We start from the raw sequence: 24,314 nt of genomic DNA on the forward strand, positions 1-24,314 counted from the left end.
TCCCCTGATGAGGAGTGACATGCCTTGAATTTCCTCAATAACTCATATAGTACTTCCCTGCCTGCCATCGCCGTAGCTGTTCCTGTTTAAGCTACTGGTACCTTCCAAAGCTCAAGGATCTTGTCCATGACGCCAATTTAAAAATGTCAGGTTTCGCTTAAGATTTTTACTAACACAAAGTTTCAGTAGTCGCCTGGCCCTTGGCCCCTGGTGGCAACTCAAAAATTAACACAAGGCAGTCAGCCCCTCCCGGAGCCCGCCTATGGCTCACACAATGCCGTCAGCCCCTCCCGGAGCCCGCCTATGGCTCACACAATGCCGTCAGCCCCTCCCGGAGCCCGCCTATGGCTCACACAATGCCATCAGCCCCTCCCAGGGCTCGCCTATGGTTTAACACAATGCCGTCAGCCCCTCCTGGAGCCCGCCTGTAGTTCAACACAACGCAGTCAGCCCCTCCTAGGGCACGCCTATAGTTTAGATGGGGTGCTCTACCTGCCTGCGGACAGAGTACTCCTCCTAAATCCCCAACTGATTAAAATAGATTCACGATCCTTGAGTTTGGACACAGCACAATCGAGGCACGGTAACGGTAAACCAAACTCCCGATTTTATTTATTACAGCTCTGGAGGTAATAGTCTAGCATAAGGAGTATGGTGGAGAGGAAGAAAGAAGGAAGGAAACAAAGAAGAGGAGAGAGAAAATAAAATAGTACTGGGAAAGGAGAAAAGAAGAATAGTCACCGCCCTGGATCCCGCAGCATCCTGTGGGTCCTCCGCTGATCATCCTCAGCAGTCGGTGGTGGGCGCGCGCACGCAGTCTCTAAGATCGTCCTTTTATACCCATCTGTTTGCGCCAGTCATTTTGCACCAGTCATGCAAGGTGGGATCTTTCGGTTGCTCCTGGTGAGCCTCTTCCCCTTAGAGTTTGTGACAGTTCTTGTCTGGTCAGTGGTTCTTCTGTTGCTAACCAGCAGTGACCAGTTGAGCTGCAGGTGTGGGAAGCCTTCCCCTGTAGCTAGGGGAGACTTGAGATGGCGGCAAATTTTCTGAGACATCACAAAAGTGGCGGAACTGAGTCCCACAATCCAACTTTCAATTATAAACTGGAACCAAGTAACAAAAAAAGAAACTCGACACAACTTTCTGAATGCCAAAAAGGGCTTATGCAAAACAGTGCACATTTATTCGAGGTATCGTATCCATGAAAACAAAACAAAACAAACCCAACTATCTACATTTAAAAAGAATTTTTACTTAGCAAGGCCAAGGAAGTTAGGTGGCACATACAGAGTAAACAGATGTAAACAGTATAAAAATACAGAATGTTAATTAATACCAACCAACCCAAAACTTTGGTTATGAAAACTGAAATAACCCAGTATATTGAAGCAAAATAAACCAGAGGCATGCAAAATATTAATTAAAATACACTCCTCCATGTGGCTAAGTGAAAGTCACAAGCTAGTGAGATGGATTTAGAAATGCAGCTTTCCTTCTTTATTTATTTTCCTTAGATTGATTGTCATTCAATTTCCCACAAAAGTGGAATGGATGACAAAAAGCTTTCAGCCTTCTTCAGCCCACTGGTAACTGAATATTTGAAGACTCCAAACAGGTGTTGCAAAGGACGTTTAGGCAATTGTGTTTTTACAATATAGTGTGATATACAACCTTGCTCAAATGCTATAAGCAAATGGTGCATGATCTGTTACCATGCTGGAAGGCAAAAGCTTGGAGAACAGTCAAGGTGCTCCAGATGGAATGGAAAGGTTTTTGAGTTTCTCCTGAAAAAAGCAGTGACAAACTCCATGATAAATCGGGTAAGCCACTTAACATTTTATTTGGAACACAGAATATTTTGGCAACCAAGGCAACCAAGACATATTAGAGGAATCTGAAGAGTGACCTGCCGTGCATGTGTTTTTCAGAAAAATCAAGTTTCATTTCAGCTAAGCATCAGGAGCCTAAACAGCACAAGGCTTTTCACATCGAAGCAACTGTACTGAAGCTATCCGTCTTAGATGCACCTACAGGTCTTTCTTGTCTTCTGCTTCATTGAAAGTGCCCTGAAGAGAGACAGATTAAAAATAATTTATGTTTGGCAAGATCAGAAACCCTTGACTCCAGATGGCACATTTTGCCCCCTTGCAGCCATACCCAATTTGTTCACTATACACCCTTCAAAGTTGTAGTCCCATCAATACCACCCCACATAGCAGGTGCGCTTCTGATCCTAGCACAGCACCTGCCATGCAGCCGCCTTCTCCTCCCTGCTCACGTTACAGCTGAACCGTGCAGCAAACTCGGCAGAAAATGTTTTCTGCTACCAACTGATTTATCCTTAGGAGCTGCATCTACTGTGTGGTCAGTACCTTCTGTTCTTTCCATTCAGAGGTAAACACTGAAAACTGTAAGGATGTGTGTTCTAGACCACAAGACTGTTAGAAATGCAGCAGGACTACTACGGCTCGTTGCACAGGGAAGCACAACAAAGATAGGACATGCACGGTGGTCTTAACTCAAATACAGACATCAGTTGAGCAATCTCTGTAAGAGTACAGAGTGAGGCTGGGAATCAGTAAGCGGCTTCACAGACCGCAGGAAAAAGATTATAACCAGCTCAAATTTGCCTTTTTTTATTTTATTAACATACAACCAACAAACAGCTCTTCTTGAAAAGCAGGTCATCATAATTTTAATCACTTACTTTCTTCCAAGACCATTACTTTTAAACAGGCTAACTCATTTTTATTGAATTCTGGTTGAATTCTGAAGCAGACGTTAGGCATGGAAGATACAAACACCTGTCAGACAACTTAAAGAACGAGCTCCCAGTTCTACCAGAAACAATTACTGTACTGGGTATTATAGCCATGCGTATATGCATACCAAATCAAACTGCTAATTCAGCTTTTGCTTGCTGTGTTTCTTTTTTTATTACTTTGTTCTTCAGTGTGGATTTTTATAGTAGCCTGTTTTTAGCCTAGGCTGTTTGTTGGGTTTTCGTTGTTTTTTTCTGTTGTTCTTGCTAATCAACAGCGTTGCAACATTTATAATCCAGTCTTGCAAAGGCATGTTTAAAGAGCAAACAAAATAAAATTACTCTTCTAAATGATGTATACACCACACACACTACTCTGTCATTTTCTTACAAGACTTCTGTTTGATCATCACATGCAAAACTATTTGAATCTTATTTCCCAAGTGACAGCAAAATCGAGTCTAATGATGACCTGAGCTTTATCACCTGAAGTGCAAAAAAGAAAATGTTAATAGCTTTGCTGTCCAGTCCTTCAAAAACAGAATTGTACTATTTTGGTGAAGTTTAAGAGAGTGCTGCCCACTGTAACTTCATGCTATACTAAAGACTTTGGTCAATTCTCTGGCATAATAAATACCAAGCAAGCAGAATTTTGCCGGTACAATTTCAGAACATTGTGCTCATATAGTGATCCACAGCCACCTACCTGAAGCCGTTCATATTCTTTCATCAGATGATCATACTCTTTTTTAAGGCCTTCAGACTGCTTTTTAACTGCAGTCACTTCCTCATTTGCCTTGTGCAGAGCTGTAAAACATGAGAATTAGTGTTTTAATTCTTACTTGTATTCCTGCAGTTCCTCAGAGCCCTACTTATGTATTGGGGCTCTACTGCACTAGACAGTCCTTCCTATAAAAAAAGTTTAAATTTAAAAGACAGCATCACAGATGGACACAGGGAGAGATGTGCAGGACAAGGAGGGGAGGGAGAATGACTTGTGTTCAGGAACAGCAGCATGCAGCAGGAAGGGGCTGTACAAGACCAATAAATTCTTGACAGAAGTGACAAATCAGTGATGAATACAGTGTTCTGTCACATTGCAGAAGACAACTCTAGAAAAAGAAAACTCTACAACCCCACACTCAAAATTGTCAGCCCTCTTAAAACAAAGAGGGAACTTCAGCACTGGGCAAGATCTTAGCAAAGCAACAGAGGTCATCTAGAAAATGTGGGAGAAAAGAGATATAATACATTACTACAGGAGCATAGACCTCCTTTTTTCACCCTGTTATATATTTCATCATGAAGGAGCTAATTCATCAGAAGCATCACTTTATGGATGAGAAAGCAGAAATGGTGGTGGTAGGACAGACAACAGTGAATGGCTTTTTAACATGAGAAAAAGTAATTATTACTCTACTTACAATCTCAATAGCAATAAACTGAGAGCATGTGTCTACTGCAGTACGAAACAGCCCAGGACTCCATGGAGGCTAACTTACAGTGCAGGGTAAGTCAGCATAAAGTTTCGTAAAGCCATTACTCCTACGCTTTTATGTAAGCATTCAAGTAAGGTCATTTAGACATTTTTATATTCCTCTGCTATAGCTATCTCAGGTATCTTTATACTTCTCTGCTGTAGCAGCACAGACATTCCCTAAAACTTGATTTATTCATGGTAAAACCGAGAAATGTTGTTAATGACCTATAAGGCTGCCTCACACAGCCGTATTTAAAAAGCCTAACCTTGATGGTACAAATAAAAGAAATAACTGCAATTTTCCTTGTTCCAAAAATGTGGAACTATTCTTCGACCATGAGCTCCCCTAGACAGACTGTTCTTTCCCAGAGACCTCTAAGACACCCAAGAATTGCAGCACCTCTGTAAGAGCCTGTTCTCAAAAGGTGAGGAGCTAGATGTGGTTTTTGTTAAACACCTAGCTACAAGCACTCCGGTGGGAACTATGGTTCACTTTGGGAGCTAGTTCCTAAAACATCAGGACACAAGAGATTTGACCACTCTCAAACACGCAAAAAGGAAGACCCTCCCCCAGCATTTCTGGTACTTCAATTAATTTGAATGTACAGATTCAAAATCGTTCTCATTTTAAAAATCTGCAAGTGGTTTTCCAGCAATAGGACTTCTATGTAGCCTGAAATTCTGGTCTACTGAAGTTAGTTACACTTACATCTATTGATTCCAACATGGTCAAAAATTCATCCCACCTCTTTACATCCTTTCTTTCATTTCCATACTTTTGCACAGCTATCTTTCATCCTTTAATGCATTCTTGACAGCATCAATATAAAAACCGTTTTCTAAAGGTTTTGGTATTTGGAATAACCATGATTTTCACACATCCGACAAGCCAAACCCCACTGCATTTACTTTCTCTCTCTGATCTTGCTGCGGTTTAAAATATTCAACAGTAAAATTTGGAAATCATTCTAAAATAAACTTGTGACAATTTGATAAGCTTCTGATTTTTAAGACGTAGACAAAAAACAAATGCCATTTCACCTCTTCAAGAATCTGCTAATTAGAAAGCTAAATTTTGCCTTTGTTTAAAAGTTCTTGTACACAGTTATAGTGAAAATTAACAATATCTCATTTCTGAAGAAGTCGTAACTCCATGTTATTGATCAAATACTATTTAGCTGTTTACAAGCAGCAGCACAGTACTTCAGTTGCAACTAAAAGCTACTTTATCTTTAAAACATGAACAAAATATCTAGAAGTACCTGCAAACCAAGAAAGCAAACAAACCGCTGCATTGTTTCAATGTTTTGACCAAAACAGATGTATGACAGGAATATCTCACCTAACCCTCGAAAAATAAAAAGCAAAGGACAGATTGTCCTTTCCACCTGTGTTGGCTACAGACAAAAAACAAAAACAAAAAAAACCCCCACCACCACAACATGAAGAAACCCAAAAGCCAAACCCAGACTCATTGCTGTTGGGGCCACACAACCTTTGACAACATGAATTCCACAGTCCGCCAGCTTCTCTGGATGTCTTCTTGTCAAACAACGGAAACTGTCCATACATCACTGCTCAACCATTTTGCCACTGCATGAGCACTGCGGTGCAACCAAGTCAATTGTACAGGTGTACTGTTTGTCACATGGATTGTATCACACAAACACTGATCCAGCAGAAAACAGAAGATCCTTTGTATGCACAATACAGTCAGTTATTATTTCTGGCTTCCATCTGGCCTGTTACTTTGCCTCAGAGGAGACAGAACAGCTGGACTAGCAACTAGCAAAACCCAGAAGCTGACTGTTCCTATCAAGTAAATGCATGAACATTTACTCAGGCAGGAGGTGAGAACACCGCTTCTACATGAATGCATCTAAAGAGAGGAATAGTCAGTAAGTCCCAAAACTGGAATCCAGCCTCAATACTGTGAGAGGTGGGCCATCCTTTTTAATTCCTTCCCCTTTCCTTCTAAGAAAAATCTTAGGGCAGTATACAAACAGACAAGTTTTATGTAAAACGTTATCCCTTTATACTTAATATGTGACTGGAGGTCCATAAACTAATGCAACATGTACAGTGTGGTAGGAGCAGACATCTTGTCCTCCCCTTACCACGTTCTCCGTATCCTGTTCCAGGATAGACTGTTCACTTCCAATTCCTCTAAAGCTGAGGCATGATGAGGAATAAAATCGCTCTGAAGAGGTTACCACAGTACCTGTTACTACTGAAGAGGTTACCCAGTAGCTGTAGCACTTACATTTTCTTCTCATTTCAACAAGGATGGAGAAACAAACAGTAAAACAAAAACAAACAGCAACCAAAGCAAGGAATGATTCTTCGGGCATTTCACTGCACAACTACTAGTCCCGGTCTGACTAAATCACTTGAGTTACAGTGCTTGCTACTAAGGAAACGATCTGGAACTTAAATTAGCATTGCTCACAATACAAGTCTAAAACTCAAATGATTTGGACTAGTTCAAGACTAAGAAAGATCCCTCTCTTTTAAGAGTCCTCAAGTTGAGAAAAAGCTACTCACATTTAAGAGTTTAGGCACTGACGGGTCAAGAGATTTGCCAATAAACACGTTGTAAAGCTGGGAACACAACTCCAGTCAAGTAATTCCATACTAATTCTTAATTCTCTCCTTAGGATGTAACGGTCAGGTAAAGTTTAAAACAAGAAAGCAGGACCAAAAAATTACACAGAAATTTGCTCCAAGTACCTTTTGCAACCTCAGATGAAATTTTGTTACAAAAGGGATGTTACAGCATCTTCAGATGGCATAAATGGCCTTGCTGTACGCAGCGCCATCCCTTCAAATCAACAGATACGAATATCGACTCTTGTTACATGTGACATCGTGCAATGACTCCCACCAAGGTGATGATCTCACAGTTAAAAAGGTTAAGTAAGATGGACTTTGTCTCTAAACATCTCTCTGCCATCGGCTAAATAACATGAGACTGTGGCCAATTCTTTTAACTTGTATCTCCTATTCCCAGCTTACAAAAGAAAGCTGATAGTTTGGGATATGTGTATGTGTGGGGGGGTTTATCTGTTTGTTTATAAAAAGTGGAGTCCTTCAGTGGAGCTCAACACAAACATAGTTTTCATACACAGCACGCGCCTGCCTGGCAACACAAAGGCCGAGCTGAACTGTCACTGGCAGCAAGAGTTCTATGAAACATATTCACAATGTCTGTATTATAACACCTAATAATCTTAGTATTTAAGTGATAGCTGTACACCTGCACATGCATACTTTCTAGAATAGCCAACAACTAAAAACTATTTCAAAACCAGCCCTGCGCATGACTTGTTGCTCTCAACTCCTGTCTCCTATAGCACTATGCAACCATGAAACAAAAAGCACTCGTGACACATTCTGTACACAAACCAAACCTCATTAAAGGATGTATCAAAGTTTCACAAGAATTTCCTCCTGCCCCACTGTATGCCTACGACAACAATATACATAAATAGAGAGTGTTTTCAGAAAAAGTTTAACTAAAGTTCAAAAGCACCTAAATGACTTCGGTGAGTCAGTACACATTTCACCAAGTAAAATCCTAATGGCAGAGACACAAAGCAGTCTTTGGGTCTTGTCTCCACGTGGCACTGCAGACTCAGCTCAAAGGTGCAGTAAGGTCATAGCTCAGTAACTCAACACAGATGCTGGTGACCACAACGCCCGTTATGCTCCATCAGATGCAGGTAGAAGCTTTAGGTGCATGTCATTTGCCATGAAATGTTGTTAGAAGAGCAAGGGGTCAACGAGCTGGACAGAAGTCTGCCACCAGTGTGTTCTGCTGCAAAACTTGATCAATAGTAATTCAGAGAATGGTTTGGATTGGAAGGGACCTTACAGATCACCTAGTTCCAACGCCCATGCTATGGGCAGGGACACCTTCCACTACAGCAGGTTCCTCAAAGCCCCATCCAGCCTGGCCTTGAACACTGCCAGGGAGGGGACAGCCACAGCTTCTCTGGGCAACCCATGCCAGGGCCTCACCATCCTCAGAGTGAAGAATTTCTTCCTTATGTCTAATCTAAACTAACCTTCTTTCAGCATGAAGCCATTACCACTTGTCCTATCACTACAGCCCTTTGTAAAAAGTCCCTCTCCAGCTTTCTTGCAGGCCCCCTTCATGTACTGGAAGGCCGCTGTAAGGTCTCCCTGCGGCCTTCTCTTCTCCAGGCTGAACAGCCCCAAGTCTCTCAGCCTTTCCTCTTAGAAGAGGTGTTCCAGCCCTCTGATCATTCTTCTGGCCCTCCTCTGGACCTGCTCCAACAGGTCCATGTCTTTCCTGTGCTGAGGGCTCCAGAACTAGATGGAGGACTCCAGGTGGGGTCTCAACATAGCGGAATAGATGGGCAGAATCCCCTCCCTCGACCTGCAGGCCACGCTGCTTTTGATGCAGTCCAGTAAAATTTTGTTGTGTAAATGAAGCTGTAGCCTTCACCATACACTAGGACAGTGTCACCAAAAACATGACCCAAGATAGAGGGTGGACTAGCACAGCATTGCAGAAGTCTTCTTTCTGCTCAGAAGGTCCCATAATAACAAATGGACATTTCACACATCAGTGTGGGATCTGTGAGTGAGAAAAGAAAGTTAACACACCAAAAGTCCCCCTCCTGCCCCCAGCCCAAGGATCCCTGTGAGTACAGCTGCTTTATGAAACTTCTCTCATACTCTGACATCCTCTCCAGTTGCAGATAGTTTGTTTTCTTGTAGCTTTTTTGATAATTTTCAAAACTATCAAAATGAAATAGTATCATAGCATCTCTTCTTTCCCCATAAAATTCCTACAGGTCTGAGACCACCAGCCATACTGAGAGCCTTCAAATTATCTGAATCAACATTTTGTCAGAAATTGCTTCTCCTGCTACACATTAGACATATTCTCACATCTGCACTGGGTGCTCCTAGGAGTATGTATATTTATTTATAGGTATTAGTCAGACATTTTTTATAATATATAAGCGTATCAATAAAACACCATCTCGGAACATTTATAAATAGTCATGTTATTACACGTCCATTGATTTAGGCTCTGAAAGTGCTAGCCCCACAGCTGGGTGCCTACAAAGCCCCCAGTATGTGGGTCTGAGATAAGGTAGTGAAGAACTAGCCCCCTTTCCTTCACTTCCACAATAAAGCGAAAAAGGGCATCAAGGGGGGATAGTAAAGTCAAGTCTGAAAAGAAAACAAATTTGACTGAAATCTTTGTCACTCGTTTCCAACCTTCACCCAGATTTTAGTAATTTCACTACTTGGTCTCTTTGTCTTGTATTTGCATCTTCCTCCCCACCTGCTCAGAGCATAGTAGGTGGCAAAATGCCTTCTTAACTTAGGATTTCACTTGCAGTTAAGTGGAAAAAAATACAAGGTAGACTGCGTTTCCTGTAAAAGATAGGAAGCTGAAGAACTAGAGATGACTCTTCTGAAGGTCTGCAATAATCACTGTCTACACTATAATTTCAGTCAGAATTTCAGAAAGATGTGACATAGAGTATTTTCTCTGCCAGAAGTTGTAAAAATTGGATCAAAACCTTACACAAAATTTGGATCTCCTGTGAAGTCACAGCACTAAACTGCATTATTTAAACACAAAGATGACTTACATTTAGGAAGCAGACTTCCATTTAGGACTCCTCTTGGGTGCCACTCTATTGAGGTAACCCACCTTTCAACACGTGGACTACTGAACACTAATTTATCACCCTATCACTATGCATAAGTAGCTTAACAAATGTACCAGACCAGAGCAATGCATATTTGAAACTGCTCTGTAAAAAAGATTATACCTGTTTTTTTCATCTGAGTAGCAAAAAACCACCCATGCCCCAACTGAAGAAAAACAAAATTCGAATTTATTACTCTTACTGACACTATAGCTGAAAAACAAACAAATAAAAAGAACCCCCCCAAAATCCAAACCAGTAAAGTTTTCCTTTTTATACTAGTTTTGCCTTGTTTCATTACTAGGTGATACCTCACACACTCTTCACTCCCTTCCCCCACCCCCAAATCCCCCACCCCCAAATACCCCCAAAATTTGAGGGACTGCACTTTGTGGACACAAAGGAAAGATTACTTTAGTCATGTGAGCCCACTGGCATGAAAAAATTGTTAAGAAGAGGTAAAACAAGCTTTTCAATCTCAACTTCTGTGTAATGCATCGCTCACACTTAGCGAGCGTGAAACTCAACATTCACCTGCTCATTTGAACAAGTTTCACAAGAAAACAGTAAATTCAATTCACATTTAATCTGTAAGACTCCACAGAAAGCTGTGTCTACAAATGTAGTTATTATAAAATCTTTAAGTCTCTTTGCTATTTGCTCAAAATAACGTACAAGAAAACTTACTAAAAAAATAAGATACATCTTATTTTAACCATCTAGCTGACGATGGTAATTAACGTTTCTGTTTTGGCGATGAGGGGGGTGGCATCAGGGGAAGGGTTGTAAATATTTTCTATTCTTTCCTTGAAAAGACCCTCTCCGCCACTCTCCCCTTAAAAAAAGGCTCAAGCATGCTTTAATTTATACATCTTTTGGATGGACAACAGCCCACAAAGAGAATGCAGCTGAAGCAGCATGTGGTAAATCTATTTATTCCTTAGCTTTCTCTAGCATTCCTGACTGAAAAGCTCACATTATATTAGTGTTACATACCACCAGTTTAAATAAAACATGCATTTAAGTTTTTCACTGTTCCTGTCACTTCAAAGGCAGTTTTCCCCCCTTTCTTTAAGAAAAGAGCAGGAGGAGGGAAAACCCACGATCAAACCTGGCTGAGAATGTGAACTAATGAGACCCTCTATTTAAAGATTATTGTTGCCTCAAGTCCCGCGGAAAACAGCTGTTTTCTATAGTTCTTGTTCATCTTCAGAGTGGACAATGAAAAATGATTCATGAAACATTTGTTGTTATCTTTACAGCTTTGTAGCACTTCCATGCAATATGAAAGCAGGGCTATGTTTTTATGACAACATGCTATCTGGTACCACGAAAATATGTATTTTGTTACAGTCTGAACATCTGACTAATGCTTACATGGTCACAAAGTGTTATCTTAAAAACACTAATTTCAGATGAGCTGGTGTTCATAAGCATCACACACCTTGACAGATCCCAGTCAGACAGAACCAAACAGGTAAAATCTGCTTCTATCTCAATTTGAGTTGCCAAGAAAGCCGATTTGACAACCTAAACCTTAAACACGGAAGCTGCTAAAAAAAGTATTATGTTACAAATTGCAAGGCAGGTTTCCTTGTAGACAAAAAAAGCTAACACTTCTGCTGCAGGAGATCTATATATTTAGAATACTAGTCAAGGACTTTTCGGCTATCTGACTGAAACCCTGCTTTGTAGAAAAAACTCAACCACACACATCTCCGTTTTATACAGGGAGAGTGGCTGATACGTAACATGAAAGATCAGTCTGATGCCTATAAGCAACCTGCAATTGATTCCATGTGCTGGTCATGTCATTAATGAAGATGAGTCAACATCACTTAAATGTATCAGTTCAATTTGTTAATAATTACAATTTAACTCAGGTGTTCAAATTACACCATACATATTTTCATAATCATCTTTTTCTTAATTGCAAAGAAGTCCTAACCAATACCTACCATTTGATGTCCTTTGTAGCTCCACTTTCAAATGTTCAACTTCCTTCTTCAACTTCTCATCAGTTGCTTCTGCCGATTCTTCCTTTTTACTGCTTCCTTTTTCACTCAAGGCCTATTAAAAACCACAGTTGCTACAGTTAATTTTATTTTCATTAGTCTGACATTAATGCCAAGCAACCAGAGAATGTCAGCCTTGATCTTGCAAAGTGACAGGTTTTATCAAATGTAAACAAGACACAGGCAGACACTCCGTTATTCTAGACAAAAACCTCCACCTCTAATTAAAAAAAAAAAAAAAACAACCCACCAAAAAAATGCCCAACGTTTTAAGTTGACAGTAATGGCATACTTGTAATAGTATGGGATTATGTCCTGTGCAAGAGTACTTTGTATCTCCACATCAAGCCCACAACTTCTATTTAGGTTATAAATGGCTTTTCCAGAAGACACACACTGGGATTGCAAGTGACAGAACACTGCCATGTTTATGTGCAACTTGTTCTAATAATTTATTTTAATCATGTAATACAACACAAATCTCTCCTTGTAGGTTTACAGCTACTTCTTCAATTTTCAGAACACCTCAAATACCCAGATCAGATTTCCACTGAAACTCAATTAAAAAAACCCAAAACAAAACAGGAAATTATTCAGGAAGAGCCCTGGAAGTACAAGACACAAGACCAGTACACTGCCTGTACTCTGAAAACGCTGGCACTGCCATACTTATGCATGCTCTTATCATTAAGGCAATTGCTATTGATGACAAAGTATCCTATGTTAAGGATCAGACCACATAATTCAGACTCTTTGCTCATATAGCCTCTGTTATCCAACCAAGCATCATCTCTGTTAAGAAAATAGCAACAGAAGTTGTAAATGCTTAATGTGAACAACTGAGATGAACTGCTGTTAGGTGAACTGGTGATAGCGGAGCTTACTGAGCACAGGTAGGAGCAGAAGGGAAAGATTACTTCGGGAAGAACGAAAAGAACTGTTTACAGACTGGTAAACAATCCAAAGAAAGGACTTGAAGAAAATTTTCCAGAAGTTATTTAAAAATAGAGCAGAGATTGCATTTGACTGCTGGCAACAGAAACATAGCCAATTTATTGTGAATTCGGCCACGGATCGCCTCCTTTACCTTGCGCTCACCTCCTTCTATTAATACACAAATAGTCACTTCTGTAAACTTTTATCTTAAGTCTTGTGCTCCACAGAACCTCTGAACAGGAGACAGTGCAGACCTAGCACACTAGAGTAAACTTAGAGTATTTATACTCACAGCCAGTGCCCTATGTGCAATTGCTCTTGCCTCTCTCTGATCGTGGAATGAAGCACGCTTGTAAATGAACACAAATGCAGGGGCCAAGCCACAGAGGAACCCAAGCTATAGTATCTCTATAAAGTTAAACCAATTCTTTGCATCTCCAGTGCAATGGAGATCCAGCCACAGCATGCTGGCTGTATCTGTAGCTACCACTGCTTTTGCAAACCATGCAGTCAAACACACAAATAGAAACAGACAGCAACACAGTTTCCAGTTTCTGGCTATTGCTTACAAGCAGCTAAGAGAATGTGTTGCTAAGAGATTGTGAAAGCAGAACAAGAAGGGGACTTTTGGACAAATACCAACGGGGGGGTGGGGGGGTGGCGGGAAGTACCAGCATGCAGTAAAGAGACAAATTCCACGGCTGAAGTAGGGATTCTGGATCATTTTGACAAAATACCAAATTCCAAAACCTTGGAATCATTTAATACTCGGGAAATACCTAACCCACACTGTAGTGATCCTTGTTTTACACCACCTCTCAAACAACTGGATTTTTTTTGCATCCCTTCTAGTACTTCTTGTTCAGAGTCTGTTCTTTTTTGTCTGAAGATTTATTACAAAAAAAATTACAGTGCTGGTAACCATAGACACTGCTCCAGACAAACTGGAAGGAAACCTGTACACACCTGCAGTGAATTTTGTTTTGGCAATGTGCTAGACTGAAGAATGCTGTAAAAGTCTTCACGCCCCGGATATCTGCACTCTAGCTTATGGTTCAGTCTCTTCCCAGAGAAGTCAAACTAACCAATTAGGAAAAAAAATTTCATACATTTATCTTTATTACCTTTGCTGACTTCCCTTCCTGCATACCACTGTATATTGAACCACAGCAGACAAAGGATAGCTTAATTTTCTCCATTCTTCTCATAAAAATCATGTATCTTTGGTCCATTGGTGGTTCTTTTACTAGGAAATTATCGGTAATATCCTCACTAATGCTATGGCAGTACATTACTGAGAAAGGAAACTTTTAGGAAATTAGCTGACCTGCCAGAAAAACAGATGCAAGAACACAAAACACAACAAATACAGAAGACCAATTTTAAAAGTCAGAAAAGACATTTCAGGACTGGAGCAAATCCTATTTGGAAGAAACAGCCAGCATAAGAACAGCTATATTGTAGGCTTTTCTGTACTGGACTGCTATAGCCCTGACCTGAACAGCCAACTATTCAGGATAAAAGCAATAAAACTAGTGTCTCTCTACTTTGCTACGATTAAAGGTATTTTAAGAATATATTACTACTTTGATGAAATTTGTAGTTGAAAGACAGAACTTCGTTTATATGGACTACTTCTATTTCCTTTGTTAATAAAATGCTGCTGAAATTTGGATCCAGTATTCTGAATTACGTATTGTGAGAACATCACTCTTCCTTTTATTACCAGTAGAAAAAACAAACAAACATTATGCAGTAGCAAACCATCCCCAGAGTATTTTGTACTAGCTACTTGCTGTATACGAATATATCTAAAAAAGTTCAAAGATACCTCCTGCAGCCTTTCATTCTCGGCCATGTATTTTTTGGCTGCTTCAGTAGCATTGTTTACTTGCGTTTCCAGAGCTGCATGAGATGCCATCCCTTTTGCCAACTGAGTAAGAAGGGTAACAGTACGTCTCAATACACTGGTGAAGAAACACAGTGAACAGCACAGTAATTCACAGCACAAATTAAAAAAAAGAAAACCAAACCCAAAATCAAACCAAAACAACCCCTTTTCTCTCTTTTTGCATTACATGTGAAAACAAAAACACAAGACAACTGTTTAAGCACCCGAAGCAAAACATCCAGGCTCAGCGATGACAAATAATAGCAAAACAAGAGACTGAAGAGATTTTCATCCATCAAAAATCTGATTTTCACCTGATGCAGAACCTCCGTCCTCCTAAAAGCCCACAGCCATTAAGGGGTCAGAGACCTGCTCACTTAAAGGCTGAAATATTCTACTAGTGTTTTAAATAGGATGGATCTCTGAATACAAGACCCAAGCAACATGTTATGGCAATGAATACAATGCAGAAAGAAAAATCAACACAACTTTATAAAAGGCTTTACAATAATAAAATTAGCAATGTGACCATATTAATCTTCAAAGTACTCTGTCAATATTGTATAAATCAGAACATGCACGACTGTTAGCACTCATATGGCACCTCAAATCTAAGCTTTGCAAATACCTCTCTTGATCTAGTGATTACCTCTTTGCATCACTATTTTCATTATCCATCTTGAAGTCCTTCAAAGCAGCATGCTACTGAATCAAGGAAAGGCCAAAGCAATGCTGAATTAACTTAATTCCTGTAATATAGCTATGCAGCTGCCCTTCAAAAGAAATTTGAAAATCCAGGTAATTGGCTTTTTCATAACTGTAAGCGTATTAATAGACCTTTTGGCTTTCAAGGTAAGCCCTCCTCCCTGCTTTTTCATTGAAAGCTGATTTTCTTACTTTTTTGGTTTTAATAAAGAAGTCAAGGTCCCCATGTCACTAGTTTTCCAAGGGTTAGCGTGTTTTACTATTGCTTATTAATTTATAGATACAGCAGTCAGGAGTCAGTAAAACACCGTTACTAAAACAGAATCACAGAATCACGTAGGTTGAGAAGGGCTTACAGAGGTCATCCTGCCCAAGCTCCTGCCCAGAGCAAGGACAGGCAGAGCAGACTGCTCAGAGGCTTGTCCAGTTGAATCCCCACCGCCTCCAATGATGGAGCTTCTATCATCTTTCAGGGTCCTTGTTCCAATGTTTGACTGCTCTTGAGAGTAGAAAAAGTACTTTTTACCACAAGTCAGAATTTCCCAGGTTCCTAGCCTGTTGCCTCGTCATTCCTATGTGGATCCACTGAGAAGAGCTGGCTTCATCTTCTCTACATCCTACCACTAGATAGATGCAGAAAGCAATAGGATCTCCCCTTCAGTATTTTCTGGCTGAATTCCAGCTCCCACATTCTCTCTCTCCTCATAGGTCACATGTTTCAGCCTCCAAGCTTTTCGGTACCCTGCTGCAGTACTCCAGTATTTTGGGGAGTCAAAACTGGACATGGCCCTGCAGCTGCAGAACCATGTGCCAGACAGAGGGGAATAACCACTTCTCTTGACCTGCTGGCTACATCCTTGCTATTACAGCTCAGTACATGATCGGCTGTCTACCAGGATCTTTTCTTCCTTGAAAGCCAAGTGCAAGTAGGATCCTGGGGGAGCAGCTTCCAACTCTAATGTAGGACACAATCCAGATATTCCTCTCTTGGAGCAGAGATCACAAACATATTTGTGCGTATTTACTTAACCTTTCTGAAGAAAGACAAAGAACATGATGCATTCCTATCACTATTGTGCAAGGCTAAAGCCACCTTCATTTTTTCCAAAGTTTTTCTGCTCAAGTTTTGTACAAATTTTTCCTTGATACTTCTTTATGTACGATGCTGCTCAATAAGCAGCTAAAATGGCCATATATCACTCCAAAGGGAAGAAGTTTGTCAGAAATGTCTGTGATTCCAGGCATCCCCTTGTTCTGTGTTCCTCTCACATATCTAGGCAATGTCAGGCAGCTCACTGAAGGAATTCAGGGCCAACATTCTTTGCCCAGTGTCACCATAAAAATGTAGAAATCGGAAATCATCTGACCAGCATGCCTGTTTCCATTCATTCACATTATCTGTGTCCAACTAGTTCATGTGCTCCTTGCCCAACTGAGAAGATCTGCAAGTTGTTGTGGCTACTGTGAAGATTCACAGGTAGTCTTAGCTGCTACTGCTGGGCAGTACAGAACTGTCCTTTCCATTACCCTGTTTTATTAGCTGTGTTTAAACATCCTGAGAAGGATATCACACTTAAGATCGTAATATCATAGTAGGCCAGTTGCCACAAAGTGCTTGATCTGAAATAATATCTGAAACTTTCCTCAGAAGCTGGAACATTATCCTACAGTTCCTAACTTCGAGCTTTAGATGAAGTGGTTCAAGTGAGACTCAAGCTTTGCTTCTTAACATAGCAGTATGCAATAATTGCAACATATTATTATATTTGCAATATAATTATATTATATTATGCAATAATTGTAACATATTATTTTAACAGTATTTTAGTTTGAGGTATTTTTATTCCAGTTTCCCATGTTCAAAACAAACAAAACACAGTGCATAAGTTTAAAGAAGGAAATGAGTATTCCCTGAAGAAACTTCTCCTGCAAAATACAGGTTGACTCAAACATTCACAATGTTTCTTTCCATGTGTTGCTCACATATTCTTCCAATCTTCAAACATTTGTAAGATATTATTTTCCTTGATTTTACTTGCCTCATAGCCAATCTGCTCACACTTAATTCTTTAATCTCTTGAAATTGGCCTTTCAATCTTTTTTATAGTTGCATTATTTTGTGCAATAGTTCCTGCAGGAAACACGCTATGTAGAAATCAGAAAAATGTTATACTTACAGCCAAAGAAATAAGGAAAAACCTGAGAGATAAAGGTTTCTTTGCGATCGGAAGAGTTTCATCTGAATATGATCAAAGACATTGGTATTGACATTTGCAGAGTTTTCATGCACATGAATGGACGAATACTTCCTAACTTCTCTAACAGCATCTGCAAACAAAAACAGTTTGTTATTATTCACATCTGCGGGTATGCACATATGATAAACCAGACATACTAATAGAAATATGTATTTGGACTTCTGCTCAGCAAGCAGGCACAGAACAAATAGTGACAACACTTATGTTATCTATACATTCTAAAGATAGGTCTTGATAAATCACTGAAGTGATGTAACACATTTCCAGAGATATGCCAAACCATTGCCCAAAACATGCTTGAACAGTCATTTCCAACACTTGCGCCCAGCCACCAGGGATCAGGCCAAAGCAACACATTCTACGAATGTTACCAGAGACCCTACAGACAGTGTCAAAATGTCCCTGCTGACAACTGAATTAAAATCCAGCCAGTGGACAAACAGTGAGAAAACAGAACGAGAAGGGAAAAAGAAGAAATTCCGTCTGAAGTATTTGCCTCAGACAGAATTCGTTAGGTAAGTACGTATTTTAGTAACGACAGAAATGTCTACTTTATTCTTGAATCACAGAGGGAAAAAATTATTTCTATAACATCCACCACAACAGTAAGACTGCAGGAACACAGTGTTGAAAACAAACAGAACAGAGGGACTAAGCTACACCTCAGCTTTCTTTCATCCATCTTTCAGCTTCCTTTCATCCATCATATACTCCTGATAGTTCTGCAGAAGGGCCAATACACTGCCAACACTTTTCAAAGGACAAAATAATTAATTAGGACTTCCATCCACATAAAAACAAAACCTAACCCAGTTAAGGGTTCATATTACAATCTGTAAACTTAAGGTCATCACACATACTTAAGGCCAATACAGCACCCAAAATCTCCTCCTGCACATCAACAAAAATACACATTTCATGAAACATCATCAGTTCTTGCAGAATATTTTGGCCATGTGTTATGAAATTGCTGCTGATATATCTACGTAGACAAAGTCAACTCCAAAGAAGAGCATGTGTCAATAACATCTCTTAGGACTCTCTCCTTTATATCCATAAGTTATTTAGGAGGAAAAAAAAAAAAAGATTTGAAGTGAAACTTCAAACAATGCAACAAAGACTAAGACCAAACAAAAGTCCATATCCCTGTGCTATAGAAGATTCTAGTCCTGCAGTAACCTATCATCTTATGCAACGTGGCAAGCATCTCATCACTGCTTTACTTTAGCCCAAATCTCTCTTTCTGGAAAATCAATGACTATCACCAACTCAAAAGCAATCTTCGGTCAAAGTTTTGGACGGGAGTTCAAGAAGAGTGAATGAAATCCATCAGTTCTCAATCTTAAGCCACTTACTGAAGGATCTACTTCCAAGGATAATACTAAAGATCATCTAAAATTAAAAAAAAAAAGTGTATTTGCATTTTCAGTATTTTTAATCATCAGGAATACAGTATTGCACTCCAGTCTGACTTTGTTATATACACAGTGCATCTGCAGGTTTCTCTCAACAGAGAATAAAACCAAGCATTTTTTCTTTGTATTTAAAGTAGTTCGGAATGAAATAGCTTCTTCACTCTAAGGCACTGGAAACACTGCACTCCTATCCATGGAGGAGAACTACCTCTACCACTGAAATGCATGAGAACTATTTCCTTCACTGAAATATGGGAGACGCTTACCGTACAATGCAGTCAGGACAGAACATTAAATGAAATCAGTCAGGACTGTGGTCATCATTCAAGCTCCAGTTTCCCTAAAGCTTTACTCCTACTTGACAGACCTTAGGATCTACTCATCACAAATGCAGCCAACAGCTGTTTCATATCTGAGCTGAGCAAAAGTACTCAAATAGCCCACTGCTTTGGCATATTCTTCTGGTCTTCTATTTCAACAGCAACCAAGAGAAAGAGTGCCATCTACTGCAGACTGAGCAGCTCAGCCAAAATCTGGTATCAAACATTTCAACTTCATTTACTTGTGTGAGAAAGTGAAACCAAGCAGCAGCCTAGACCAAACTCCATTTTTCCTCCTCATTCACTACTATATTACTATTGCATTTGGATTCCCAACACGGACGCTGTATAAGCCCTCTTCTCTTCCATTCTGTCTTGGAACTTTCAAACAAATTAGCTGATTTACATTAGGCTTGAATCCTTTCAATTAATCTACTGCCATGAACTCCATATACCAGGTCTTTTTTCCCCATTTGTTAGGAAATTATTTAACACTTACCAAGAAACAAGACGATCAGCAAAACTATTATCGTAAGGAATATCTTGTTCCAAAAAACTGCCATTTTGCTCCATAGAGGAAACATAAAAATCTTCTGCCATCTGTAAAATAGCATTGTGTTATTCAACAATAATTAAACACTAAAAGAAGAGCATAATAATCTCACAGAAGAGAGCCTTGTTGTTGATATGAGACTTACGCAAGGTCTCTAAACAGCTGCTTTAATTGCAACATAATTTAGGTATATGTAACTTCTCCAATAATCCAACTTGCTTGTCTGTTTTTTTGTTTCTTGTCAATACAGGCAAAAACAGTTTGTTCAGCTTGAAAACTTCTCACATGATAGCAGGTACTCTCTGGATGCATTTTATTTTAGCTTTTACCTTGGTTAGCATTATTTTGTGTTCGGTCCTGACTACAGTAAACTCAGGGATGGGGTAAAGACTGTAAAATCATTCCATCATTTTTATTTCTATCCACTTATACTCCTTATTGCCAAATAAAATAAAAACCCTCCACAAATTAAGATTGTCTCTATTAGCCTTCTTCAGAAGGCTTATCTTTCACATTGTAATTATGCAGACTCATCAAAGTACAAGGATTGTTATTACATTCTAACTTGCAAATGACAACAAAAGGCCAAGTCTCATGCTTTTATTTTGTTGAGTGTTAAAACCTGTTTCAAGAGCATAAACTTATTAGCTAAGAAAGCAACTTCAGAGGCCCAGTGGTGGTGAGTAGCATAATTTTTTTTTGTTTAAACAATCAATTGTCTATTCAGTATTACAGCATGGAGGGCTCTGCAAGAATTCACCCTTGCAGCACCAATGAAGAACATCTGATGTGCTCAGGTGAACTGAAATCCACCAGAGGCAACAACAGAGCAGCTGCTTGTCCTTTGCTGCAAGTTAGAATCAGAGCTACTGCAAAAATGAATACCTAGCTATGCCATTAGGGATGTAACAAAGTCATGCTAGTCACCATCTGATTACATAGGGTAAAATTTCCAACTTTTTTTAAGAGTATTTACATTTTTCAGACACTGTTAAAATTTGTCCTTTAACAAAGCAATTTCCAACCTACTATGAATCTAATTTGACTGTGGCATCATCTCCAATGGCTCCTTCTGGTTCTGCACCAGCAAGAATTAAAATATTATAGCATTGCACGTGCACAAACCTCATTTAAATCTTTCAGTATAATCTGAATTCTTTACAGTAGGCAGCCATAGTCTGTATCAACCAAGAAGCTTACTTTAATATAAACCAAGCTACAACTCAAACAAAGACAACTTGCTAACTCTTCAAATGCACATTCTCCAAATTTCATACTGATCTCCACTTAAGAAGCGATTCTCTGAGGTATGACCTTAGACGAACTATACTGACAAGTTATATTCAGGCTAAAAATACGATCTCTTCACTGCAACGTTTTCCTGTGTTATATTTTTATGCTTATTTTTCCTCAACAAGTATCGACATTCACATTTATTAACGCTGCATTTACTTTTGGTGACAGAAGTTACACAAATATAATTCTTCCTAATTATAATACTGGCCACCACTATAGACATACCACACTTGGCAGTGCAGTTCTGTCTTTTTGCATACTTGCATTTTTATCTTGTCAATTTACTTATTCTGAGGAAACTTAAAAGTTTGTCAGCAAATTTGAAAAGGAGTTCATTATCCAAAAAATGTGCAGGCACAAAACAGGCAGTGTTTGAAGACTAACAAGTGAGTAAATCAAACCTTTAAAGAACAGCAGTTACATGTCTGTCTTTAATCACCCATGCTTTACCACTTTGACAGAACCAGCTCCCAGGCCACCAAGATGCACAAGGCAGAACTGCTGCCCTCCAGCACTGTCACAGCAGCTAAATCTAATCTTTAACCCCACAAGATTCCTGCGACAGTCTTGTTAACAAGATAATTGAACATGTCACATAAAAGATTAAGCTATTTCACTCTTTCAGAAACCTCTATTCAAAAAATGACTGAATACTACAAACCAAGAGCAAAATCTATCCTTGGCATATGATTAAAAGCACCGTGTTTAGTGTTTGAATAAATTTTGGTAACTCTACAGGTTACAAATTTGCTTTCCAGCCACAAAGACTGGATTTAAGTCCTATTTACATTGTAAATGAAACCTATTTCAATACTCCCAATGCACTGCGCATGTGTCATCAGCCTGCAGAAGTTCTTGCAGCTAGTTTCCTCAGACAAGCCATCAATAACCTGACAATTACAACTTCCATAATACTTCTCCCATCTTACATACAGCTGTACTTCTGATAGAAAACAACAGAAAATACGAGAAGTCAATAATCTACATTGAAATGCTGAACTCCTCACAAGCCAGCTTCTAAAAATCAAGAGTTTAAATTATATTTTAGAATAGTTTCACCTTCTGAAGTTGAGGAAACCTCGCTAATAATCATTGATACCGGCTGTGGAGAATCCAACCACTTTCAAGACTCCCCTCCAGGTTTAAGTAGTTAAATTTAACAGGGTTTTGTTTTAGGTTTTGTTGCTTATGATATTACAGTAAAAGCTATATTCTTCATTCTAAATATATCCAAAGATGCAGAAATCAAACATGTAACACACTGAGACCACAGCAATTATTTTGAAAAGCTTTAAGGTTTCATCCTGCTTGGGAGTTTTGGGGTTTAAGAATTATTGATATTCTAGAAAGAAATCATAACTCTGTTTCTCTTGCCTCCTGTAGAGAAGCTAGCTTTACTTCCTATAAAGATATAAAAATAACATTACCGAATTTGAAGAGCTACTTACAGGAAACAATCTTAAAATAATGCTGTAAGCCAGGCCTTTGCATACAGTAAGAGTAATTAACACATTTTGTTTCTTTCCCTCACTAAGAGCATTTATTTTACACAAATGAATTGCTCTTCTTAATGTTTGTGTTGTGTTCCAGAAGTATCATTGTTAATCTATGTATAAGCTTATAGAGGCCTAGATTTCAGTAGTCCTGAACCTTTGCATCAAGCTCAAGTCCGCATCTCTTCCAAACCAACGATCAGCAGTTTCTCACAGCCCGTACCCCGGCTGCACGCCGTTAGCTTTGGGTACGAGATCTCTCTTCTCTGCTCAGCACCCACAATGCCCAGCGCACACCCAGACATCGCAGGGCTGCTGACAAACAACTCCCCAACAGGCCGCCCCATCCTCTCGTTCCTTGCTGAGCTGACACCCGGGACAGCCAGATGCCCTCCCGTACGCTGGCTGCTCCAAGCACTCGAGAGATGACCGCAGGCGACGGCCCGTGTCGTCCCGCTCGCTGAAGCCAAGCGACGGGGCTCGTCGTGGGGACCCCGGCTGCCGCCGGGATGAATCAGCAGTGTGCGCACAGCAAGCGGGCGGCTCTTAGCAGGGGCTTGCGGTGAAAACCCTGACGCTCGAGCCCCGAACAGCATCCCTCCAGCTTAGCTCACCGCTAGTTTAAGATGCAGCAGAACTCGGTGCGTAACAACAAAAATGTAAAATAAAGACAAACCGGCGGGAAGACGGAGCGGGGGTGGCGCAGCCCGCTGAAGCCCTACCTCAGCGGAGAAATAAACGGCAGGCAGAGCACCAGGATCACTCCGATTTCGCCGTACAGGAAGGCGGCAACCGCGGTCCACTGGACAGTCATCGTCCCGGGGCCTGCGGAGCAGAGCGCGGCTCAGGCGGGCCCGCCGCAGCCCGGCCCCCCCCGCCCACGGTGCCTGGAGCCGGGCCACCGAGCTTCCAGGGGAAATTCTCCCAGGTTACCTAACCGCAGCCCGGGGAAGCGGGGGTGGGGGTCCCGTCGTACCGAGCGCCCCTCCCGGGCCAGACCCTGGGGCAGGGAGGTGGGGACGGGGACCCTCGCCGCCGCGCCCGGCCGACCCGCCAGCGGCAGCCCGCCGTGAGGAGAGCGCAGGCCGGCGGCTCCCTCCCGCCGCCCCCAGCCCCTCGGCGCTGCCCGCCGCCCCCCCTCTCCCCGGCACAGCCCGGGAGGCCTGGCCCGCCCCGTTCCCCCTCACAGCCGCTCGGTCCTTCGCAACCTCCTCGGCGCCGGCGCCCGCGTGAGCCTGATGGCAGCGAGCCGCGCTCGGAGGGGCGGGGAGGGGGGCCTCGCGGGGCCTCGCACGGCCTCGCGGGACCGGACGCGGCCTCCTGCCGGCGGTGAGGGGGCGGCGGCACTGGCGGCCGCGGCGCGCAGTCGCGGGGCGGCCTCAGCCCTGCTTGGAGGACGTGGGCCGAGACGGAGCCGAGCGACACCACGGCCCGGGGGCGGGGAGGGCCGAGGGGAGGAGGGCCGGGCCCCCGCTGGTCCCGCCCCGGCCGCGCT

At 41.1% G+C, this 24,314-nt stretch overlaps 1 protein-coding gene across 4 annotated transcripts; it reads right to left on the reverse strand.

Annotated features, from left to right (window-relative positions):
• Positions 1 to 584: 584 nt before the first annotated feature.
• On the reverse strand, positions 585 to 24,177 carry BCAP29 (B cell receptor associated protein 29). Of its 4 annotated transcripts, none has more exons than XM_075429286.1 (8): positions 24,028 to 24,177; positions 23,542 to 23,644; positions 19,977 to 20,077; positions 17,662 to 17,812; positions 14,720 to 14,855; positions 11,896 to 12,007; positions 3,468 to 3,568; positions 585 to 2,066 (listed from the first exon to the last, which is right to left on the reverse strand). In XM_075429286.1, the coding sequence occupies exons 2-8, from the start codon at positions 23,631 to 23,633 to the stop codon at positions 2,028 to 2,030; spliced, it is 732 nt and encodes a 243-aa protein (XP_075285401.1). In that variant the 5' UTR covers positions 23,634 to 23,644; positions 24,028 to 24,177; the 3' UTR covers positions 585 to 2,027. The 4 variants fall into 4 exon arrangements, with proteins under 4 accessions (XP_075285401.1, XP_075285402.1, XP_075285404.1 ...); XM_075429287.1 differs by having other exon boundaries at positions 24,007 to 24,177; XM_075429289.1 differs by lacking the exon at positions 24,028 to 24,177 and adding an exon at positions 23,796 to 23,914.
• Between the last annotated feature and the right edge of the window lie 137 nt (positions 24,178 to 24,314).

The sequence above is a fragment of the Opisthocomus hoazin genome, chromosome 8 (assembly GCF_030867145.1).
Source record: "Opisthocomus hoazin isolate bOpiHoa1 chromosome 8, bOpiHoa1.hap1, whole genome shotgun sequence".
Classification (NCBI taxonomy): Eukaryota; Metazoa; Chordata; class Aves; order Opisthocomiformes; family Opisthocomidae; genus Opisthocomus; species Opisthocomus hoazin.